General features: G+C 44.7%; 2 protein-coding genes and 1 long non-coding RNA gene across 5 annotated transcripts in view; 1 reads left to right on the top strand and 2 right to left on the bottom strand.

Moving 5' to 3' along the window:
- Positions 1 to 3,609, bottom strand: part of GABARAPL2 (GABA type A receptor associated protein like 2) — a 16,763-nt gene extending 13,154 nt beyond the window's left edge. For 2 of the 3 annotated variants that reach the window (XM_032447125.1, XM_015874319.2), the window contains exons 1-3: positions 3,221 to 3,609; positions 2,730 to 2,785; positions 1,939 to 2,111 (exon numbers count right to left, since the gene is read on the bottom strand). In XM_032447125.1, the coding sequence (XP_032303016.1) occupies positions 1,939 to 2,111; positions 2,730 to 2,785; positions 3,221 to 3,254 (263 nt within the window). In that variant the 5' untranslated portion in view covers positions 3,255 to 3,609. The remainder of the gene's footprint in view (positions 1 to 1,938; positions 2,112 to 2,729; positions 2,786 to 3,220) is intronic. The other variant, XM_015874318.2, reaches the window with a different exon arrangement.
- On the top strand, positions 3,610 to 17,268 carry LOC107319444. Its single transcript, XM_032447147.1, has 10 exons — positions 3,610 to 3,850; positions 3,929 to 4,098; positions 4,906 to 5,034; positions 6,100 to 6,243; positions 6,507 to 6,588; positions 6,706 to 6,811; positions 7,661 to 7,849; positions 9,226 to 9,298; positions 11,001 to 11,280; positions 15,916 to 17,268. Exons 1-10 carry the CDS (start codon positions 3,709 to 3,711, stop codon positions 17,115 to 17,117), a joined length of 2,517 nt encoding a protein of 838 aa, XP_032303038.1. The 5' UTR covers positions 3,610 to 3,708; the 3' UTR covers positions 17,118 to 17,268.
- Positions 17,269 to 17,604: 336 nt separating this feature from the next.
- The window catches only part of LOC107319531, a 3,943-nt gene continuing 722 nt past the window's right edge, over positions 17,605 to 20,825 (bottom strand). The window contains exon 2 of the long non-coding RNA XR_001557839.2: positions 17,605 to 20,819. This is a non-coding gene — a long non-coding RNA (uncharacterized LOC107319531). The remainder of the gene's footprint in view (positions 20,820 to 20,825) is intronic.

Here is a 20,825-nt window from a genome sequence, read left to right on the forward strand (position 1 = left end):
CAACCTCACATAAACAAGGCTTCATAAAAGCTAACATTAAGTTTGTATGTAAATTATTTTCACATAATGACATCTAAAAAGTGTTTGACATCTGTGCTCACAAAATGGTCTGCTGCTCTTTCTGGAGCACATTTGTTACATTTCTGTTACTTTTGTACATCGCAAATGCATTTATCAAAGTGCTTCCTATACTGAAAGTTAGTCACTGGATGGATTTCAGTTTCTGAATCGTACATCATCGAGGCCATGACTAACTGCAAGATTAAGAGCCTGACAGCACCTCCTTTGAATGCAGCCACATTGAAACCTTGCATCTTAAGTAAGCAACATAATTTCTTCCTCTGCGTGCTATGTTCTCAAACTCATCAAATGTGCTTTTTGGACAGTTTCTTGCAGGTCCAGGTTGTTTGGGGGAGTACAAGCTTTGTTGTCTATATTGCTAAGAAGTAATGACTATAAAATAGTGTTGCCACCACAATTCCAAGCCAGTTAGAAACTGGTACTTTTTCAAGGGATATCGTTTGAACGTTTTGGCAACTTAATTACTCATTTATTTTAATAAGGTAGGCTTGTGGCCCTTTCCAATCTAAGTATTTTAATAAGATAGGCTTGTGGCCCTTTACAATCTAAGTAGTCTTTTGTGGGATGACTGTATTTTGAAAACAGAACGAAAGCCAAGCAATTACTTGGCCAGCCTAACTCCTTTAGCTGTCTGTGAATGACAGATGAAACAGTGACTGATGTGAGTCAACTGCCTAAAGATGCTTCAGATCATCTTTTCTAACTGCCCAAGAGTGCCTGAGAAAAGGCCAGAGAACTGAAAGGCACAGACTGAATGTGGGTGATAGGAAAACCATCATGGCTTTTTCCCTGTGAGAAAACGGGTAGTGTGTTAAGTTAAAGGAGTTGGGGAGAGTTGCAGGCAGCACTTGAAATTGATGGCAATTAACAAATAGTAGATAACCTTCTGAATGAGAAGGAAGTGAAGAATTTGTGGTCTAAAGGGGTAGAACTGTTGGCCAGCTACATTTTTACCTAATAACAAAAGTTACTATTTTTGCATCAGCTTGAAGGTTCAGAGCCTTGGACTTCCAGCAGAGATGTGAGATACCATAGTTGTGTGAGATGATACAACGTGCCCTTATTTCTTTGCCTTTCCTGTTTGTTCCTAGCAGTTCTACAGTACTGAGAAAGTGGGACTAAGGCATTTCTACTACTCCTAGAAGAAATAAAGTAGGAAAAGGTGGTCCTTGCCACTCCCGTGATTCCCATAAGTGTCATGAATGAAATACAAATCTTTCTTGCTGGGTCTGGACAGGTTATTTGGAGGTGCTGTTACACAGGCAAGTGTTGACAAGAATAACACTGCCTCCAAACCAAGTAACACTACATTCTGTTTTCTCAGAGATTATTCAAATAGATCGTATAGGGAGCTGCTGCAGTAGCTGCTAGTGCTGCATTTTGTAATGTACGTAGCAGACAACCACTGATGCTGACTCCGTTCTACAGAGAAGTTTTTTCACATTACTTCTAGTTGTTTTGCATTTAGTATTTACAGGAAAAAGTTATTTTAAAAAAACCCACAACAACAACAACAAAAACCATTAATGTGAGCTGACAGAATTAGGTTCATGTTTTTTTAAATAATTTATAGTGCTTGCTTTTGTATGTTTAACATGCAACTTTTTTTTGCCACATGGAGAAGTTATCTGATATTTCTGATGTCATAACTCTAGTTTACCTTCTTGCAATGTAAATAATCGAAAATGTGTTACCAATATGTATGACCAAAAAAGTCCAAATCGCAGGGAGATGAAAATGCAACCAAACGCCTTCTATAAGTGCTGCCTAATCCTCAGAAGGGTTTTTTTTTTTTGTTCCTCTGATATGTACAGCCACGCTAAAATGGTTCTGAATACCAGTTGAACAGCCACTTACCTGGACTGTGGGACAGTCTTGTCTACAAAGAGGAATATTGCTTTCTCAGAGGGCAACTGAATCCTCTTCCTGATGATCCACATAAACTGGGCCACGGTGATGTCAGATGGAACTAAGTATTTCCTCTTATCAATATCAACAATCTGAGATCCTGATACCTTCTCCACTATAACCTGTAAAGCACATGTGAAAGTGAGGCTTTTCAGGACTGGTAGAAACAGACAGCTTTTGATAGTGAGAGATAGGACTCAGTACTGTACAACCTGATTTTACAACTGCACTGAAACCTACATTCATATATACAATGGCACAAATTTTCCTGTGCCTGTGCACCTCTCTTAGCCCTCATTTAAGGGCTGGCTGACACTCTGGAAAGCTCTTCCCTGTGAACCCAGGTGAACCTAATCACCTCCCTCATCGAGCTAGGAAGGACTGTCAAGGTGTAAAGAACTTATTCTTTAAGTTTCCTGGAATCATGCACAGAATGTACCTTCAGGATACTGAACGTACAAAGCCTTTGCTCTTAAAAGAAAGTGGGACATAGAGAAAACATAGATGTGGTAAGTGTTCAGAAAGTCAGGCACATTCACTTATTTGACAGTGCGCATTAGGGCAGAGGAAGGAATGCTGGGCTAGTTACGTGTCTTTGGGCCTTCTTTAAAACATCAAACGATGCAAAAGGGAAAATGAATGTACTTGGTGGGTTCTGGTCAAAGCACAGCGGGCAGGATGCAGGCAGCTCATCCACCGCTGCCTCTTCAGTTCTGGATGAAGCCGGCCTGGTTACTCACCGGGACACGGTCAGGGTACTTGGCGCGGATCTTTGCTGACTCCACACATCTGTGCTCTGTGAACAAAACTTGCGGTTAGTCACGGTACAGTAACGGTACAGAACGGTAACGGTAACGGTACGGTAACAGTATGGTATGGTAACAGTACGGTACGGTAACAGTACGGTACGGTACGGAACGGTAACGGAACGGAACGGTATGGTAACGGTACGGTAACAGTAACGGTACGGTCAGGGCCCTGCGCAGAGCGAGCAGCCCCGCACGCACCGCAGCCGCCCCGCACCCCGTGACGCGGCCCCGGCCCGGTGTTCGCATTCTCATTCTCGTTCTCATTCTCGTTCTCATTCTCTCATTCCCCGCTGCCGCGCCGCCCTGCGTCCAGACCCGCGGGGCCGCCCGCCCAGCAGCACGACGGGGAGCCCGGGGCGGACGGCGACACGGGACACGGGACACGGGAGGCCGCCGTCGGGCAGCGCCGGGCCCGCCCTTACCCAGCGCGTGGTCTTCTTTGAACATCCACTTCATGGCGCGGGCTGGGCGGGAAGCGGAGCCGGCGGCGGGGCCCGGGTAGGCCGAGAACGGAACCGGGCCGAGGCGGCCGACACGGACCCTGTCACAACAAAATCAGCCCCGGCTCGGCAGGCGGGACTTCCGGTTCGGTGCTTCCTTAGCAACCACCGGAACGCGGCGCTTCCGGGTCGCGGTGAGCGGGGTCACGTGGGGGAAACGAGGCTGCGGAGCCCGCCGTTCGGTCCCGTTGCCGCCGGTCCCTTTGCTGCCGGTCCCGTTACCGGCGGTCTCGTTGCCGTAGCGCCCGCCGTGGTTCCCTTGGTGCTGCGCTCCCCGGGCGCTCCCCGCTTCACTGCAGCCGCGTGTCCCGGATCGCGCTCCCCGCTGCTCGGCGGCCGCCGCTCCCGTTGCGGCGCTCGGTGCAGCCCGGCTCCGGTCCGTCGTTGCGCTCCGCAGCCGCGTGCTGGGGATGGCGGCGCTGGAGCTGTTCTCGCACCCCGCGCTGCACACGCGGTACCGGGCCGGGCTGTGCTCCGCCGCCGCGCTGGCGCTGCTGCTGCTGGCCGCGCTCACCTACGTGCCGCCGCTGCTGGTGGCTTACCGGAGCCACGGTGAGCGGCGGGCAGCCCCCAGCCCCGCGGGGCCGCGCCCGGCGTCGCGCCGTGACGTCGCGCCGTGTTTGCCCGCAGGTTTCTGGCTGAAGCAGAGCTCGTACCGAGAGCAGCCCGCGGTCCGCTTCCAGTACCAGCTGCTGTTCGTGGCCACCACCGGGCCGGGCCCGGGCAGCTTCCTGGCGTGGAGCACGTTCCCGGCGTTCAACCGGCTCCAGGAGGACCGGCTGCGCGTCCCGCTGCTGTTGGTAGGCGGCTGCGGGCAGCGGGTCGGGGAGCTCCCTTGGCTTCGGCTGTCGGTGCACTGACTTACAGGAACACGCTGCTCGTTCTCACGAAGCTTTTTGCTGACTTTTCTTTCCCGTGGGTTTTTGTGGTTTTGTTTTTGTTTTTTTTTTTCCCCGTAATTTTTCTTCCTTCCCCGTCCCGGTCCCGCTCTGTGAGGCTTGTTACACTGCAGCTTGCAGGGCTTTGTGGGCAGCCCCCTGCTTTGCAATGCAGGTACGTGCTTTCAAAGCATGCCGTCTCTCCCCTGCAGCTATTGTTCTTTGCGGGATCCAGCAGCGGTAGTTATTTCCTCTGAGCGCTCTGTGGTGCCTCGTGGTGGTTGTGAATTGCTGCGGTGCTGGCCTTGAGCGGTACGGAAGCGCTGGGAGCCGCGGCTTCCCACCAGGAGCTGGACATGGTGCAAAGAAGCGCTCAGGGCCGAGCTCAGCATTGCCAGGGATGTAGCAGAAGGTCCAGCGTTAAGATACAGACTGTAGGATGCAGGGAACATGTTTGGAATGGCACGGGACAAAAGTGCTCTTGGAGAGTCTTTTTCCCTTCCTGTGGAGTACGTGGATTGTTGTAACATACAGAACTAAGGCTTCTCTCTCTAACCTCATGTTTTTAAAGCCAAGCAGCTTTTTATTCTATTTCTAACTGTGCTGTTTCTTTGCTTTCTTTGTATGTGCGTGTTGCAGTTAGGGAAATCTGCACTTTTAACTTTCTTTCCTCTTAACAGGAACCCTTCTATTAAACTAACTAAACAAAAGTCTGATCGCTCCTTTTAGGCGAGAGAAGAAGATAAAAATCAAGATGGAAAAATGGATCAGTTGCATTTTAAACTGGAGCTTCCACTTCAACCTACAGAGCACGTAGTTGGCATTCAGCTGATTTTGATCTTTTCCTACCAGCTTTATGTGAGCACTTTTTGTTTTATTTGCTGTGACCCATAGAGCCAGTGTAGGATGTCAGGAGTTATGTGAAGAATCTTTTCACGTTTGACATTTCTGAGAGATTTCAGTAACATCTCTTGTGTTGTTAATTCCCCCCCCCCCCCCCCCTCCCCCTTCTCAGGTCATTGCTAGTTTCTCTATGATATGAAATGTTTCTTTGCTGTGGGGATTGGTGGCTTTTTTGGTGTGGGTTTTTTGTTTTGTTTTTTTGGAGGGAGAACAGTTGGTTTGCTTCTGTATATTCCCTTGATCCCTAGTTTAGTAATAGAACAGAGATGTGCAGTGAGAGATGCTGGAATCGGCAGCATCACAAAAACCAGCATCAGTACAGACAGTAACATGTAGTATATTGTTCAGTGAAGAGACATGAGGAAATTTTATTAGCGAGATTAGGTTTGGTTTACCGAAGAAACTTGCTGAATGCAGATGGACAAAGTTAGGAAGCACAGCCGTGCTGTGTTTGCTCTGAATCCCAGAGTAAAAGCCTTGCAGTCCTGAGTTTTATGTACTGAAGTATTAAGGCAGCAGTCAATAGCATGTGAAGAGTTCCAATATTCACAGTGCTTTCATTTGGTGGTAAACGTGTCAGTTTTCCTTCAGATTGAGTGGATGAGGAGTGCAGAGAAACTTCTTTGTTTGTCCTCTGGCAAAGTCTGTGAGTCCTTATCGTGCTTTGGTGACTGAATATTTCAGAGATTATCTCCAGTGCAAGTGATGAATAATCTTGTTGCCTTAAATGTGTTATGGCAAGTTACTGTTTTGTTCTTTGTCATTAGCATCAAACTGTTGGACTTTGCTGAATCGTGTGTGGAACTTCAGATAGCAAAATTAATCAGCTAACAACAAAGCTAGTTCATTTATAAAAGATTATTCATATTTATTGCTTGATGCTCCCTTCTTTAGAATGTGATGACTTGAAACATTCATGTCAACAAAGTATGTGAAGAAATTATCTAGATACAAATTGGTAGAAAACTGGGAGTGATTTTGTTTTTCCTAAATTTTCTGCTCATGTTTTCGCTCTTTCAGAGAATGTCGACATTTGTGATGCAGAGCATGGCTTTTCTTCAGTTTTTTTCTCCTGTCCCGGGGTCTCAGCTCTATGCGAATGGAGACCTGAAACTGAACCAGAGGCAATTACTTAAGCACTGTGGGCTAGATACCAGATACAATGTGAGAACTTTTTTTTTCTCCCTTGTTATTCTCCTGCTACCAGAAGTGACCCCTTAACCATTTCACACATATGTAGAGTGGACCCTATAATTTTTGGCCTGTTGTTTATTTGTTACACTGGAGGGTAGAAGAGGTTCTGCTGAGATATTCAGTCTGCTGTTTGTCATTTCCTTACAAGGCGTGGTAACTTGGCATAAGAATCTCAGTAGAACTGCTTTTCTGAAGAGTGGACAAATAATGCAAATATCTCCTTGTGGTGATAGGTGTCTGTGGTGAATGGCACAAGTCCTTTTGCAAGTGACTATGATCTAACAAATATCATTGCAGCGTATCGAGAGAGAAATGGTAAGCCTGAATGTATAGCAGCAGCAGTTAGCACGTTAGTAGCTGTTATTTAAAGATTTGAATTCTCTATTAAGACTGAAAAAAACCATTCACTTCGATGTTTTCCTTTTGTTTTAGTGACGACAGTATTTTCAGACCCTAACCCCATTTGGATGACTGGAAGAGCAGCAAATGCACCATTTATCATTAATGCCACTATTCATTACCCAGTGGAAGTTATCCTATATCCTTAGAAAACTGCATTAGTGGTGAAATAACTGGATGGTATTATTTGAGCCCTTGCATATAGGCCAAATGCACACTGCTTTCTTTTAGACTCGTCCCTACATTTTTCCTTTTTCACTGAAGCATTTGCTGTGTACTTGTTTGCCCATCCCTGCATGTGCATACCATATGCTCGAGATGTTTTTGCTTGCATAAACCTTTCTGTCTTTTTCTACAGGGAACCTCTGTTGCTGTTCTGCCTTACTAAAATGATATTTGAAGGCAGTTTCTTATTCACTTGGAATGTCCTTACTAAGTTTTGGTTTGGTTCTTCAATCCCAGTCTGTTGTAGCTGCTACAGGCAACTTGTGTTACTGCATTTTATGACCTAAAGCAAATCAGAAACCTGTGTGCAGCGTAGGCTCAACAAATGATAATCCTGCAGTGGATGGGGCAAACGTGTTGCATGTGCAAACAAACCAAAAAACCTTTTTGGTCCAAATTAATTAATTGTTCCTTATGTTCTTTGCTTACTTTCTCAGACAAGAGCAGGCCTGTATTTAGAAGAAAACTTATAAAGCACATCTCCTATGAGTTTTCTTTTCCTGAATTAAGAATTACCAATACCTACTTCCTGGTGAGGTAGAGGCAACATAAACACTTTCCGCAGAGTTGTTTTGGACATCTTTCTAGGACAGGCGTTCTTCTAGCTCTTCTGTGGTCAAAGGCTTTTTGAGGTTTCTTTGACTCAAAGGCTTTTTACTTGTTGCACAAACCAATGTGCCTTTTTACCTCTGAGTTCTTTTGTTTAGTTAATTCAGTGATTGTATCAGAAGTGTCTTCTTTACCACTCCTTGACTTCATGTACATATCAGCCAGGATTCTGGGAAATGATGAAATTTGCCTGGATCCAGTATGTCAGCATTCTCCTCATCTTTCTTTGGGTGTTTGGTAGGATTAAAATGTTTGTGTTCCAGAATCAGGTGTTTGCTACGACTCCAGTTGCACCAGTTCTGCCGTTGTCTCCAGTATTGTCCTACAAACAGCATCAGTCCTGAGGAAACGCTTGAGAACTTTTCAGAAATGGAATTTAAAAAGAAGTATCTTCTTTTTTTTCCTCTGTGCTTTTTTTTTTTTTTTTTTGTCTTTAGAAGATGAGAACTTTGTAAGTATATTCTAAGTATATTCTGTTATTGCTACATCTTGTGATGAAAGGATAGCATTTTCTTTTTTTACAGATGTGTGTGTTTCTGTATTTCTGTGGGAAGGTTGCTTTGGGACTGAAATGTTTGGTTTTGAACAGTTAAAGAAGAACTTGGTTTGTGGGTTTTGGTTGGTTTTTGTTTTTTTTTCCCTCCAGCATGATCATGCTTCACAAAAAACACAACAGCAGAAGTCAGTGAGCTGCTTTGGAATGACCTACGTTTTGTTCAACTACAAAGACTGAAAATAATATGATAACCATAGTAATATTAGCTATTTGTACTGCGTTTTTTAATCAATTCACTACTGAATTAGGCTTTACCTAAGAGCTATCTGTATATCTGCCTATGTGTGCTCTAAAAGGGAAAAACATATGTTATACAGAGAATGTGACTCTAGTTCATTGTTTTTTCTCCCCACATTTCTGTAACTTTGGTTATGAGTGTCCACTGACTTTGTTATTAAATTGTTTGATGGAAAAATGAAGGCTGATGTGAGGAGCTGGGTTCTAGGTGATGGTATCTGCAAGGTTTGTACAGTCATTTACTACTGGTAATATTACTGTAGGTATAAGCTATTAATTGGGAATATCAAAACATAGAAGCATAGTGTTTCATAGAGAAAACGTAACAGACTACCAAAGAAACTTCAGAGTTCTGAGGCAAATGAATAATTATTTTCAGAATATATATGATAATTCAGAATAGAGTATAATGAAACTAATAGTAATCCCTGGTGAAAACTGAAAGACTTTACCTCATTCTTGGAGGCAGGTGGGAAAGATGTCTTAAACCCAGAAGAAGAAAGTAGGCAAAGCAGTTTTTTTGTTTGTTTTTCTTTGTGGCTTATGTTTCTGAATTTTTTACTATTCAGTTCTAGCAGAGCAGTATTATGGCAGGAGGGATTTGAAACCAATTCTGGGTGTTATTTAACAAAATTCTTTTGAACCATGGTATAGCTAATAAAGGTGAAAGAATAACTCTAGAGAATTGTTCAGTTTGTCTTGCGGCTGTTGCCCTCCAGAATTCAGTATATTGGTAGTTAAAAACTCTTCCCATTCCTTTTCATCTTCTCAAAATAGCCAGCTTCCCTTGAAGTTTTGTTTAAATTACTTTCAAACTTTGCAGCCCGGTAACTTCCATTTCTCTCAGCCTTTATGTGCTTTACAGACTCTATCCCAGTGTATTTGTCAACAGAACTGCTAATGTTAATGTGGGGATTGCTGTCTAGGTTATCTAGCACGCTTTGTGCTTCTGAAACTTATGCAGTTGTGAACTGTAAATTGTTCTATCTGTACCTGCAGGTAAGTATATTTCATTTGAACTCTCCCATTTGCTCTTTGAATTTCTGAGCTCTGATGGATAGATTATATCATATTCATAACCTGATAGTTTACGAATTCAGGAAATTGACTTTGTATCAGAGTGCCCAGTGTCAAAGCAACTGTTAATAACTTTTTTGTCCTTTTCAGTGCCTAGAAAGGCTAATGTTGGTTCCTGGGAGCTCACTTACTCACTATCTAAAGCTGGTATTTATAGCTGGTCTGCTGTAATTCCTGCTCTTCTCCCTTACAGTTCTGCTAGTGCTTGTGTGGCTGCAGGAGTTAACTCAGGGAGCTTATTATGGCAAAGATTGTGCCAAACACACTTACTCTTTAAGACTGATCGGTTATTGAATGAATGTGGTATACGTTTGCACAGGCATTATAGTGCACGTGAGCAAGGACTAGAAATATCCGAATGGACCCTGGAACTCTGTTGTAGGGGGCTGTGTTTTTGTTCGCTCACAGCAGTGGAATTCATAACACTCACAAAAGGTGAGCAGGAATGTGCTTAAGCTAGCAGCTGGAAGATGGAAGAGGATGGGGGCTGAGAGCTGGGCTCTTCACACTGGAAAAGAGAAGGCTGCAAAGTGACCTGATAGTGGCCTTTTGATATCTAAAGGGAAGCTACAGGAAAGAGACAGGTTTTAGCAGCATCTGTGGTGATAGAACAAGGGGAAGTGGTTTCAGGCTCAAAGAGCGTAGATTTAGGTCTTAGATATAAGGAAAGTCTTGTACAGTGAAGGGTGGTGAGGCACTGGAATGGTCCGACCAGTAATGCAGTAATGCAGATGCCCCGTCTGTGGAGATTTTAAAGGTGAGGCTGAATCAGGCTCTGGGCAGCCTGGTCTTGCTGTGGTGTTCCTGTTTGTTGCAGGGCTGTTAGACTAGAAGGGCTTCAGAGGTCATTTGCAGCTCTAAGGATTGTATGATGACGGTGGGACAACGCTAATGGTAGCTGCCTTTACTCTTCTATCCTGTTATGTTCTTCCTGGTTAAGTTATGATAAGTAAGACTTATCAGAGCAGCAGTTTGCGGCTGCCTATGAGATTAGAAATGATGAATAGGTCTGGTTCAGGAAACAGAGAAAACATTTCTTCATGTTTTTCTTCAGGAGAGACCTGGAAAAGAAAAAAAGAAAGCACCACAGAACTTAAGAGAAGTGTGTAACTAAAGGAAGTGGGTGGCTCGGCTCGAAGGGAGCTGGAAGAAAAAGCATTTCTCGGAAGGCTGTCTTGTCTGTAAGGGTTCTTGCTTTAGTTTGCTGAACAACAGTAAGGAAAAATACCACTGCAAATCAGTGCTGTGCTGCTATATGGAACTACTGTGTGTGTAGTTGTTCAGCGATGGGGGCACAGAGGCGTGCAAAAATGAGCTGGATGTGAGGAAATGTCTTTAGCAGAAAGGTGAAGTCGGAGATCAAAATTTTTGCACATAAGCAGAAGTGGAAATGTAGATGCTTGGGGTGCCAACTATGTCACAACATACCTTAGGAGGTGGTTTTTTATGCTGGGGGGGAGGTGAACGTCAACAACCAAATGCCTCTAGGTGTGTTTAACGAACCAAGCAGCCTGTGTGCGGCAGTGACCTTGTGCTTCTCTCGGCTGCCTCGTCAGCAGCGCGCAGCCCCTCAGCCGGCCGAGGGGCACGGGCCCGAAGCGGAGTGGCCCCGGGTTGGCAGTGACGCTCCGGGCGGATCCCGGCTCCTTCGTCGCCCTCACGCCTGAGTCCCGCACCGCGGGGAGGCCGCGGCCCCGCCGAGTCGGTACAGCGCGGGGCGGGGCGGGCTGCCGGCCTGCCCTCGTCGGGACGCTCCTCTCCCGGGGATGCTGCGGAGTCGGGGCGGATCGGCCCCTTCCCGGGCTCCTCCCGCTGCCGCCGCATTTCGGCCACGTCTGAAAGCGGCTCATTGTCTGCGGGGAGCTCGGCTCCGCGGCGGTGCCGGGAGGCGGCGGGGCGGGGAGGTACGTGCGGCCGGCCGGGCTCCGCGCCGTGCTCCGCGGGCTGCGCGCGCAGACGGGGGCGTCGGCGCAGCCGGGACCGTCTCGTCCGGACTGAGCTCCATCCCTCCGGAGCGACACGGGCCGTGGGTCGGACGGCGGCTCGTGCTGCTGAGGTAGCTGTGCTGCCCGGCCCTGTGCCCGCCTCCGGCGCGGGGCAGCTGCCGAGCGGTGCCGGCGGTGCTGGGGGGGCGGTGGGGTTGGGTTGGGTTCGGTTTGGTTGGGTTGGGATTGGTTTGGTTGGTTGGGTTTGACTGGGTTTGTTGGTTGGGTTGGGTTTGGTTTGGTGTGTTTTTTCAGTCCCACTGGAGAACGTGGCTGATGGAGTTGCAGGATTTTCGCTATGTTATTAGCCGCTGAGGTCAGGTGCAGTGGAGCGCATTTTCTGTCATTCTAGCGGATCCCGTCCCATGTTTCTAACACGTCCAGCCTGTTTCTAGATGAAAATAACATAGAGCCAAAGAATTGTATTTATTTCTTTCTTTATGTTTGGTTCTGCTTTCATGGGGCACTACTGGCAAAGTGTGAATGAGGTGAATGGCGCTTGGTCACCACAAGTGTCTCCGTGATCCCAGTTCTGTCATCCTTGAAAACAGTTCTCATTTCTTGAAGTCTTTATTGATGATCTTTACTCAGCTGTGTTAAGGTTGGGAACATTGACTGTTTCTGAGTAAAGTACTGGTAGCAACATTGCACGAGGAAATAGGTTTTGTAGTGCTAAGCCTTGATGTCATCTGTTGTTCATCAAACTATCTCATCTCAAACTGTTTGGGCTAAAAAAAAAAAAAAAAAAAACAACAAAATGAAACCTCAATCCCTTTTTACAAATTGTTATTATTAATCTAATTTTATGGTCATACCATGAAAACCACGGTATGTTTTATCATATTATCAAATATTTAAGCTTCATCATTACCTGGAAGTGACTCCTCCAGTCAGATTTTTCACTAGACTGTATAAGAAATGAGGTCAGATTTCAAGATGTGTGATGATAGTTCGTTTATTGCACTTGGTTTCAGTTTCTACTTTCACTGGTGTGTGAAGATAATTCTGCAGGCAATCCTTGCAACTATTTAGCAAAACCATTGGGAAGGCATTTAGCTCTTTTTAAAATCCCGGTGGTTATGGAAGACACCCCCACCCCTCTCCAGCCAATCTACACATTGTTGGCAATGCAATAAACTTTGCCCTGTGAAGATGTACCATTTCTAGTTTGGGAAGATCACTGGGCAGCGCCATTGTGTCAGTGGGTGATTTATAGCAAGAATTACTACAGGACTGTGTCCTTTTCTTGGACCTGCTTTGTAAGGTTCCTGCATTTGTCACTGTTTGGAGCTGAAATGTTTTTTCTAATGCCAGCTGACAGAAGCTGTTCTGGTGCTGTGTTTCTTTTCTATACGCAGTGATGCGATGTCTTACACCTGAGATACGTAGTGAGTAAACCTCTCACTGGGTCTGTAAAATACAGACCCTTGAGTGAGCTTTGCTGTGTTTATCAAGTGGTGCACAAACATTCCTCTGTTAATTCTATCGAATGCATGATGATATTTACTGGTATGATCTCTGCAGTCACTACTGAGGTATGCCTTCCTTGGGGAATTACGGGGACAGAAATTATACTCACATTCAACTCTAATGATTGGTCTGTAAGACAGCACTTAGAGTATGATGAGCATATAGGATGAAATAATTTTCAGCAAAGAAAAGCCTAAGTGTGCAATACAGTGAGCATTCATTTCTCAGTAGATGAAGTCTATTCTGAAAATCATTACATTGCATGTTTTTGCATTTTGTGGAAGTTGAAGTAATGTCTTTGTAAGAAGACATTCAAGAAATCATGAAGGCTTAGGCTTCAAAATGTGTCATAAATATAGACTACTTGTTTGCCTCAAGCTTAGGGCACTGCTTTCTTTCTGTCTGATAGGAATTTTAGTCAATAGGATGGTAGGATCTGTTTGGTTTTGTTTTAATCTGAAGTTAATTTTTATGAATGTATTAAGTCTCTTTGGGTTAAACTGTGTGGTGAAAGGAAGTTCACTCAATAATGATGTTGCTCTCAGTCTTCTGTAGATCCATTTTCTTGCTTACAACATAACTTGTCTTGTGTTGCAAAGAAATAAACGTCCCCAAAAGCACAAGCTCAACAAACCTTCTCAGCTTAAATGAGTTCACACCCACTCTATTTTTATATCATGTTAGGTCTGAAAAGTGCTCTGTTTAGATAGCAAGCTTATTGAGATGAGTACTATTGATGGTTGGTTGGTTGTTTTACCCTTCTGATTCAAACTGGATGGTTTTCTGCATTGTATCTCATCTTTTGGTGAGCAAAGGCAGGTGCTAATGGCTCTGCAGATCAGCATTCTATCAGGGCTGGCTTAAATGATGAAGAAAATAATCTCTTTGCTGTTTAATTAGTATAATTAGTTTTGTTTGCAAAATACATGGGAATGCTCATTGTAGTGCATACCGTGGGTTTACCTAGTCCAGAATCCTGTTTCTGATAGTAGCCATCATCAGACAAGCCTGATGAGTGAGCTTAACTCTAGACTGTGACCTGACTGCAGCTGTATGTGCAGATGCTTTTCAGACCTCATTCTGAGCACTTGCATCAGCTCATGAAAAGATAATTCTGCCCCAGGAGTTTGTTAGAATTAGGATTTGGATTATTCAATTTGCCAGAGCTTTTACCAAGGAAGGTGCTGTCATAAAAAAGTGTCCCCAAAATCGAAGAACATTGTAACTGTTATTAAAATAATGAATGCTTAGCAGCATCCATGTGTATGAAAGCATATATTGTGATACCAAGTATTGTGATACTTTGAGCTTTTCAGTGGTGTGAAAGGTGATTTGGTCACTGAGATGGCAGCTGAAGTGTCAGTAAGATGAGGAAATCTGGCTGCTCTGGTGCCTTCTCCAATTCTACCCTTTATTGATGGGTTGCATTCAGGAAGCCGGCTCTAGTAAGAAGTGCTGCTGTGAAGCAAAGAAGGGAGAAAAGAAGCGAGCTCCTTTGCTTTCCCAAAGGGAGCATGGCTAAGGCAGTTTGAAGATGCTGAGCTGCAGGTGGAGGAAGAGAGGGCAGGCAAATTGAGAGGCAGCACGGAACAAGGCGCAGAGCAGTTTTTCACTTAGTTCCTACCAGTGTTTAACCGTGTTGTTTTTCCACGTTTAAAGGAAGAGCTCGCCTAACAGCACCCTCTGGTGAGTCCTGCGGGGAAATACACGGGAGCAGAAGGAGCGCCCTGTACTGCGAGCTCCTGTCCCTTCTGATTAAAGATATGATGTCATGTGGTCTGCTTAGTAGGTATAGAAAGATTCAGAGTTTTACGGGAAGGTATTCAACAAGTTTTACTCGAGGTATTCAACAGCTTTTTGCATTTATGAGAAGTTGTGAAAGATCTTAGGATGTTATGAAGGTGTACGATAGGGCAGTAAGTTTAATATAAGCTTAAAGAACAGTAAAACTGGAGAGCGCTATTGCATATATAAAAGGATATTGATATGCAAATAGAATGACGTGTGCTCGGTTTGAGGAACTTAGAAATAAAAGGCAGTGTTATTGAGGACATTCTTGAACTGAATGTGTAGATGGTCTCATGCACTGGAACAGCCTGGACAGCATTCTCATGGGTTCTGCATTTTGTTGTGTAGTTATTTCTTTTTGCAGTTGGCACACACTGCTGGCTCATGTTGAGTCTCTCATCAAGCAACACTCCCAAATCCCTCTCCTCAGAGCTGCTCTTCCCCCCCCCCCCCAAGCTTGCCAAAGTCCCTCTGGATGGAATCCCTTTCCTCTAGCTGCCCCACTTGACTTGGTGCTGTCTACATATTGACTGCTTTGAAGTGAAATCTGCCAAAGTGAGAACAGAAAGGGTTAGGTGCCAAAAAACACAAGTAAAATGTTGTGAAGAATGCTTAACTCATCAATGGGTAGATCCTTCAGTACCGTATCTGTGTAATCCCTCGTGGGACACTGTAGCCCAAGTGCATGCATCAGTGGCTTGTTCCGTAGAACACTTATGGCCAGAAGCTGCTTCCAATTGCAAGTTTTCACCCTTCTGTAATTGTGAAAAATGAAGAGTTGTGCTTGATCATCAGCTGGTGAAGCATCCTACTGTCAGCACAGGGTGCATTGCTCAGTCACGTATAAGGTTATTTTGATTTCAGTAGCCACAGTTGTTAATGTTGCCACTTACTCCTTTCAAGGGATAGTAACCCTTGTAATTTTAGACCAAGACTGAAATACAGTGCAGTGATCAGGATTTTTTTTTATCCTTGGCAGCATTTGGCAGATTCCAAGTAGAGAGCATTTGGTATTTGAAGCAGTTGAGCAGCATCAAGATTTCTTTCAGCATCAAACTTTGCTCCAAAATTTGTTCTACAGTGATCTTGCTGTAGTGCATTGATTTAGTTCTGTTTCCAACACCCGTCCATCTGCAGATGTTCTCCTCCCAGTACCGCTTATTAAGGAACCAAGTAGTGCCACATACAAATGTGTATTTAAAGAAAGGTCTTACTGATGCTAGAGTTTGTATTGCGTGTTATCCTTATTATACAATAGCATCAACTGCTCACCATTGTTTTCCTTTTCTTTTTCAGCTTTTTTTAATTGCCCAGTGAGAATGGCAAGGATTCGGATTTCCAGCACAATAATTACCCTTCTTGTTATGGTCCAGGCTGGACTGCTGCTCTTCATGTATGCCCGGTACAATAGCTTCACACCTCATTCAGAGAAGTCATCTCAAGTCCACATCCTCATTCTCTCCTCCTGGAGGTCGGGATCTTCTTTTGTTGGCCAGCTTTTCAGCCAGCACCCCAGTGTCTTCTACCTGATGGAGCCTGCGTGGCACGTATGGGTTACCATGTACCAGAACAGTGCCAAAGTCTTGCACATGGCAGTGCGGGACCTGGTCAGGTCAGTCTTTCTCTGTGACATGTCTGTTTTTGATGCCTACATGCCTTGGAAAAGAAACTTATCTGATCTTTTCCAGTGGGCAGTGAGTCGGGCTCTGTGTTCAGCTCCTGCTTGTGACTCCTTCCAGCGTACTGACATAACCAGTGAAATGGCATGCAAAACTCTTTGTGGGCGGTACCCATTCAGCAAGGTGGAAGAAGCCTGTAAAACCTACAGCCACGTTGTAATCAAGGAGGTCCGCTTCTTTGACCTGAAGGTCCTGTACCCGCTTCTCACTGATCCGTCCCTGAACCTAAAAATAATTCACTTGGTCCGTGACCCCAGGGCAGTTGTCAAGTCCCGAGAACAATCAGTCAAAGCATTAGCCCGTGACAATGGAATTGTTCTGAGCACCAATGGCACTAAAGTGGAAGACAGCAAATACAAAGTAATGCAAGAGATTTGTAGAAGTCATGTTCAGATTTATGAAACAGCGACTCTAAAGCCACCTGGCTTCCTTAAAGATCGCTACCTGATGATCCGTTTTGAAGATCTGGTAAGAGACCCGTTGGCAGAAATCTCAGAGATGTATAAATTTGCAGATCTCAGTTTGACCCCCAACCTCAAAAGCTGGGTCTACAACATCACACATGGACAGGGACCAGGAAAGAAGAAAGAAGCCTTTAAAATCACATCTCGAGATGCAGTTAATGTTTCCCAGGCCTGGAGAAATGTTCTTTCATTCCAGAAAATTAAAAAAATACAGGAAGTCTGCAAAGGTGCGATCAACATGCTGGGCTATCAGCTCGTGGATTCAGAACGAGAACAGAGAGATCTCTCACTGGATTTAGTGCTGCCAAGAAGACAAAACCAGTTCAGTTGGTCATCGTTTAATCCAAAGAACTAAGCAATTACTTTGAGAGGTGAGGGAGGGAAAAAGGCAGAGAGTAGCAATCTGTTGTGCAGTGTATGGGCAGTTGGAAAGTTCTTGGTTAATGAGTTGAATTAATTTGCTGGTTCACAAAGTAAGGAAAGCCTTTTTTTTTTTTTTTTTTTTTTTTTTTAGCCTAAGATAAAAACCCTTAAGAATATAAACTCATTTATTTACTCATTATTTATGGAGTCCCCCCTCAGTAGCTTTTCCAGACCTTTAATCACTCTTAAGCTTTTTTTTTTTCTTTTCTTTTTTTTTTTTTTTTTTTTTTTTTTGTGAGCTTCTTACACCACAAAACAAACAAACAAACAAAGTGAAAAATTCAGCAAGATGTTTGTGAGTTTGCAGATTTGCAGCTGAACTGCGGACTGTGCTGTTCTGACATTGTTCGTAAAATGGAATTTCAGTTCTTTCAATAAAAGACATCTTTGTTCATTGATTATAGTGTTGTTCCAGTTTCATACTTAAAATATTCAAGAATGTAAGTTTTTGATTGCTATAAAGGGAACACGATAGAAACTAATTTGCTTCTCCCCCCCTCCAAGAGTTACATGACCTTTTTTCTTTTGTTTTCAAATTGTTATGCAATTGTGAATTTTTTGTAGGCTTCTCTTGTTGCTTTTAATTTCAACAGCTGGAATAAGTGCAGTGGTTCTGTTGTAAAAGGCTGAAGCAGCAGGTGATCATTTTATAGGTTTCTTAGAGCTTTGCAGTGGTAGATTTTGCAGTCAAATGCTTGAATGGGGATGTTGGCATAGAGTGCAAAAAACAAGGTGTGAAAAAGCTTTGTTGGAGTTGCTGTTGAAACAGCATCTTAATGCTTTTCCAGATGTGTTTTAATAGTGCAACACAGTAGGCACACACTTGATTACTTCAGTGCAATTTGCATATAATTATCCCCTTTCTTCAACAGGTTTTGTTATTGAAGGTCACTGAGAAACATAAGGTGCCTTTCTTAATGTATTACATTTGAGAGTGGACAGTACGGGTATCCCATTAGGACTAATGGAAGAATGTTGTGCTGTATCTTATTTAGGATGAACCCAAAGAATTTCATCAGTGTCCCTCCTGTCATCTGCTATAGGAAATGGATACTCCTGGCTCTCTGGATGTTTGAGAGTGTATCCATGGGTGTCTGTAGGGCCGCACCCATTGTTCCCAGGGACTGTCCTGATTGCTGTTCATGGGGTCTGTGGCTTTGAGCACCTGTCAGGGTTCGTAACCGTACTGCAGCAGGGCTAATGCTTGTTGTGAGCTCATTGAGAAAGACACTCGGGCTGCACCAAATATGGACGAAGATTCTATTTATTGAAATGAACTCCAGGAGGAAAACAAGAGAATGGTGTAAATTATTCTGTGTTCTTCAGATGCTGGAAAGCCTGAGTTGGGAGGAAGTGGTGACAGCTCCAGTAAGAGATTGTGTGTGGTGCAGATCTCATTGCATTGTATTATTATTTTTTATGCTTTTAAGGCGTGAATATGGTACATTCTTTCAAACAGGGAAAGGCTGAAAGACATTGATTTTTCTTTTCGTTTTTTTTCCATGGAGCAGCAGTTCAGGTAAACACAGATAAGTTCTTCTCTGCCTCTCTGTTCCCCATAGGGGGATTTTAGGAATAGCTTCTGTGGTTGATTTCTTACTTGCTTATTTTAAATACTGAAAGAGACGTACCATTCTTCTTCTGCCTCTGTAGAACTCCCTTTGTTTCCTTTGTAGTTTTGAGTTGTGCTCTGGAGCAGAATGTACAGCTGGATTTAGAACAGCTGCCAAGGAGATGTCTGCAGGCAGATGGTGCTGGATGTCCCAGACAGAAGTCAGAAAGTTCCTTGCCTCCTCATAAAGTGTTCTTGTATTATTCTTATATTGCATTGTATGATGCTGCTGTGGCCAGACTGTTATTACAAGTCCATTATCAGTTTCCCAAAGGTGCTGCTGAGCAGTTGCTTAATGATGACTTACGCATACCTTATGTTTTGTATTAATTCTACCTTTGGCTCAGAAGCAGACCAGGTCCTCGAAACCGTGCCTGGGAATTGCACTGATACTGGAACAGCGGAGTCGTGGTGCTGGGGGCAGTGGAAGGTGCTGAGGCTGATCCTGGCATCGGTTGTGAGTAAAAGAACTGATGACAAATTGCTCAATATCCAAATGGATCCAGTGGAGATTTCCAAGCCTGGGGTGACCCGGATGGAATCTCAGAGTGGTGAGGGCAGGTACAGAAGCTGTTACTACTGTGTTATTTTTTATTCCTAAAGGGTTCCTGGCTGCAGTGTGTTAATGATTCCAAGCCATCCTTGGCGTCACTGCATCTCTCTGTATCTGTGCAATTGGTACCAGCTTTTGCAACACCTCAGACATGAAAGAAAAACACAAAAAAGCATAGGCCCGTCAATGTGCTGCGAATGTATTTAGTGACAGCCATTCCATTCCCAAGCACTGAGCACACAAGTGCGGGGTGGGGGAAGTTTTCCTTTTTTTTTTTTTTTTTTTTTTCTTTTTCAAGTTTTTCCTTTTCCTCACTTCGCTTTTTTTCTGCGCCGAGGGCGGGGCTGCAGGGACTGAGCACGGAATGGGCACGGAATGGGCAGCGGCTGCGCGTCAATCCACTCGGAGTTGCCGTTTCCGCGGTCTCTTGTGCCCCCGCGCGGCCAATGGGGGGAATTGCGGTGGTGTATTTGTGTGTTAGTGCAGGCAGCGGGATGCACGGCGTGTGTGTGTGTGTGTGTGTGTGTGTGTGTGTGTGTTAGGGATGCACGGCAAGAAGGACGTTGTGGTCGCTGTGCACGGCAAATCCGCCCAGGTTTGCTCTGCTTAATCCTCGGTACAATAGTCCGGAACTACACGGCCTATAAGTAGCATTCACTGCTGTGCCGCACTAACGCATGCGTACTGGCGACCTAAAACTGACGCATGCGCACTGGCGTCAAAAAAAAAAAAAAAAAAAAAAAAAAAAAAAAAAAAACCACTAGCGCATGCGCACTGGAGACCTAAAACTGGCGCATGCGCACTGTCATCCTTAAAAAAAAAAAACCACCAAAAAAATGGCGCGTGCGCACTAGCGTCCTAAAGCTGGCGCATGCGTACTGCCGTCCTAAAACTGGCGCATATTTATCATCACCCCAACAGCACCCTATTGTCACCCCCCCAAAAAAAACCGCATTTGACCCCTAAATGGCGCTGCGTACCCTTATAGCCTCACTGTGGGGCTCTATGGGGCTCAGTGGGTCTCTATGGGGCGCCGCGTTCCCTCTGGCTCCTCCCCCATCTCCTCGTGACTCCCGTTGTAAATAAGCGGCCGGTTCCGGTTCCAACCGGGACCCCCGAATCCCCCGCAACCCCATAACAGAAACACCGGAAACGGACAGCCGGAAATCGATCTTCACACCCCACAGCCGGAACCGGAAATAAGAACGCGGTCTCACTGATATCCCACAATCCCCTCCGCCGATTGCCACGTTATATCCCACAATACACCATACCGGAAGCGACGCTATTGCGCATGATCAAAATGGCGACCTCCAGGTGCCTCGTTATGCCGCGTTATATCCCACAATTTACCTTGCCGGAAGTTATGCTACTGCGCATGATCAAAATGGCGACTTCCGGTTGCCACGTTATATCCCACAATGCACCATACCGGAAGCGACGCTACTGCGCATGATCAAAATGGCGACCTCCAG

The sequence above is a fragment of the Coturnix japonica genome, chromosome 11, assembly GCF_001577835.2.
Source record: "Coturnix japonica isolate 7356 chromosome 11, Coturnix japonica 2.1, whole genome shotgun sequence".
Taxonomy (NCBI): Eukaryota; Metazoa; Chordata; class Aves; order Galliformes; family Phasianidae; genus Coturnix; species Coturnix japonica.

Coding starts and splice junctions, on each gene's coding strand:
- LOC107319444 (XM_032447147.1), top strand. CDS start 3,709: ATGGCGGCGCTGGAGCTGTTCTCGCACCCCGCGCTGCACACGCGGTAC. Junction 6,812..7,660: donor TACCCAGTGGAAGTTATCCT/ATATCCTTAGAA, acceptor GACTTCATGTAC/ATATCAGCCAGGATTCTGGG. Junction 9,299..11,000: donor TGTTCTATCTGTACCTGCAG/GTAAGTATATTT, acceptor GGTTGGCAGTGA/CGCTCCGGGCGGATCCCGGC.